The following is a 2,414-nucleotide window of genomic DNA, read 5'->3' on the forward strand; positions in this document are numbered from 1 at the left end:
ATATTTTAGCCTCCTTAGTAGCTAGGATTACAAACATGAGCCACCAGCGCCCAGCTCATAAGAGTTTTGCTTTTGTTTTTTTCTTGTTTCGATTTTGAATTTTTTTTGGGGGGTCCAGTAGTGGGCCTGAACTCTGGGCCTGGGCACTGTTCCTCAGCTTTTCAGCTCAAGGCTAGCGCTCTACCACCTGAGCCACAGTGCCACTTCCGGCTTTTTTCTTATGTGGTGCTGAGGAATCGAACCCAGGGCCTCAAACATGCAAGGCAAGCGCTCTACCACTGAGCCACCTTCTCAGCCCCGATTTTGAAAATTTTATCTTTTGACTTTCAACATCTTATTTAGATGTACACCTCGGGCCCCCCTCGCCCCCCGCCCTTACTCCTCAGTGTTCAGGTTGGAATCAGGGCCTTGTTCACGCCAGATAACACCAAAGCTTCTTCTAGATGTCTTTGTTATTTGTCCTATTTGAAGTTCATAGAGCTTCACAGACATGTTTATAATTTTTACCATTATTGTTTAAATGTTTTCTGTTCCTTTCTCCACCCCATTACATGTGAGTATTACATTTAATGGTGTCCCATACTTCAGAGGTTCTCTTCACTTTTATTATTTCTTTTTCTTTAATTCAGATTCCATAATATCTACTGATCGATCTTCTAGTTTGCTAATTATTTCTTTCTGCCAACTCAAGCCTGTTGAGCTCCATTTTCACGATTGTACTTTTTCACACCAGAATTTCCACTTTTAAAATAACATCAGTATTCTTTGGTGAGAAGTTGTCATTCTGCCTTCCTTGAACATCTTGAAGCGTGGGGACCAGGGGAGAGCCTTGTTTTGTTTACCCCTCCCTGGGTGAAACCTCCGTGTGCAGCCTTGGGAGCTGGGAGGGGAAAGAGCTGGCCCTGGCTCAAATACCACAAATGCTTGTTCTTATCAAGATTTCATCCATTTTCTTGAGTAAATATTTCTCTATATGCTGTATGCCTTTACGACAGTTTCCAGAGACCTTCACTTACTAGTTTAGTACCAATGTGTCACTGTCATTCATTAATTGGTTTGTTGAGTTCCTTTCTCAGCTTTTTCAGACGTCCTTTCCCTCCCAGGTATCCTCATGGCCTGTATTTGGCTGTGTCAACAAAGGCAGCCGAAAGGGGTCATGTCCACTCGGTCCACTTGAGGCTCTTTGCTGTGTGTTTTCTAGATCAAGTGGATGGCTCTTTTGGCATCTGTGTGGTGAAGGATGACACGAAGATCAGCATTGAACCGTGAGTTGGAGCAGTGAGAACCAGGCGTCCTCTACAAGAGGGTCTTTCACAGACGGTGGGGCCCAGCATCACTTTTACCCAAGATGCTGCTTCATAGAAGGTCAGGTCAGACTGCAGAGTCTCCCTGCAAATAGTGGGCTTCTCTAGATCGATGCAGGAAGTTCCCCTGCTACTTCTTTCTCTGGCAGACATGTGGCATGTGGGACAGCCTGTCCTTGGGGCTCTGAGCAGAGTTAGTGATGGTGTAGCCCACAGCGCAGTCTGTGGCTGGACAGATGTGGACAGTTATCTGCATGCACCACCCTGTCCAAGACCCTAAGAGAGGCAGAGGAGGAAGGAGGTAACCCTAGAGAAGTTCCCGAAATGTGTTTGCAAGATGGCATCGGGGCCCACAGAGCAGGCTGTGGCTGGCGTAGGCCTCTGCTTCTCATCTTGGTCACCCCAGCGTATCTCTTCCAGACACATCAACATAGGGAGCCGGTTTCAGGCTGAGATCCCGGAGCTGCAGGAGAGATCTCTGGCTGGAGTGGACAAGCATGTGGCAGCTCTGGTTTGGAAGCCATGGGGAGATGTGATGACCAATCCCGAGACACAGGACAGAGGTGGCTGAGGCTCTGGGGTCTCACTGAAAAGCTCCTCCTTCCCCACCAGTACCAGGGAGTCTTCCTCTCCCAGGGTCGCTTCTCCCCAGCTGTGTTCTGTCTTCTCCTTTGACCTAGTGGCTAGTTTGGCTATGTAGAGCCCAGGGAAGGCTTCTGCTCACCCTCCTTGTCCACAGAGAAGTGCAAGGGAGGGAGGGAGGAAGGGAGGTGTCCACCTGACCAGCTCCTGACTCCTTCATCTTTCCTAACCCTTGCTCGCCTTGCTTGCTGGAACCGGAACCGTAGTGACAGAGCTCTGTAACGTGGCATGCTCCAGTGTGATGCCAGGAGGGGGCACCAACCTGGAGCTCGCTCTGCACTGCCTGCACGAAGCCCAGGGCAGCATTGAGGTGAGGCTGGACTGGGCCAGGCTAGAGTGGGATTGTCATGGACGCTCAGCTGTGGGTTCCACTTGTCCCATCATTACTGATCCCTAGAAAGGGGGGCGGTGGGGAAGGGAGCAGCAAATCCAGCTCAAGTTGTATCCATATGTTCGTTTTTTTTTTTT

General features: G+C 49.3%; 1 protein-coding gene across 1 annotated transcript; it reads left to right on the forward strand.

Moving 5' to 3' along the window:
- Nucleotides 1–1,103: 1,103 nt before the first annotated feature.
- Nucleotides 1,104–2,256, forward strand: LOC106002591 (zinc finger protein 541-like; the record flags this gene model as incomplete). Its single annotated transcript, XM_013037444.1, has 3 exons — nt 1,104–1,265; nt 1,725–1,867; nt 2,153–2,256. Coding segments are annotated over 3 exons (409 nt in total), but the record flags the coding sequence as incomplete, so codon positions are not given.
- Between the last annotated feature and the right edge of the window lie 158 nt (nt 2,257–2,414).

Source organism: Dipodomys ordii, unplaced genomic scaffold (genome assembly GCF_000151885.1).
Source record: "Dipodomys ordii isolate 6190 unplaced genomic scaffold, Dord_2.0 Scaffold14543, whole genome shotgun sequence".
NCBI classification, from domain to species: Eukaryota; Metazoa; Chordata; class Mammalia; order Rodentia; family Heteromyidae; genus Dipodomys; species Dipodomys ordii.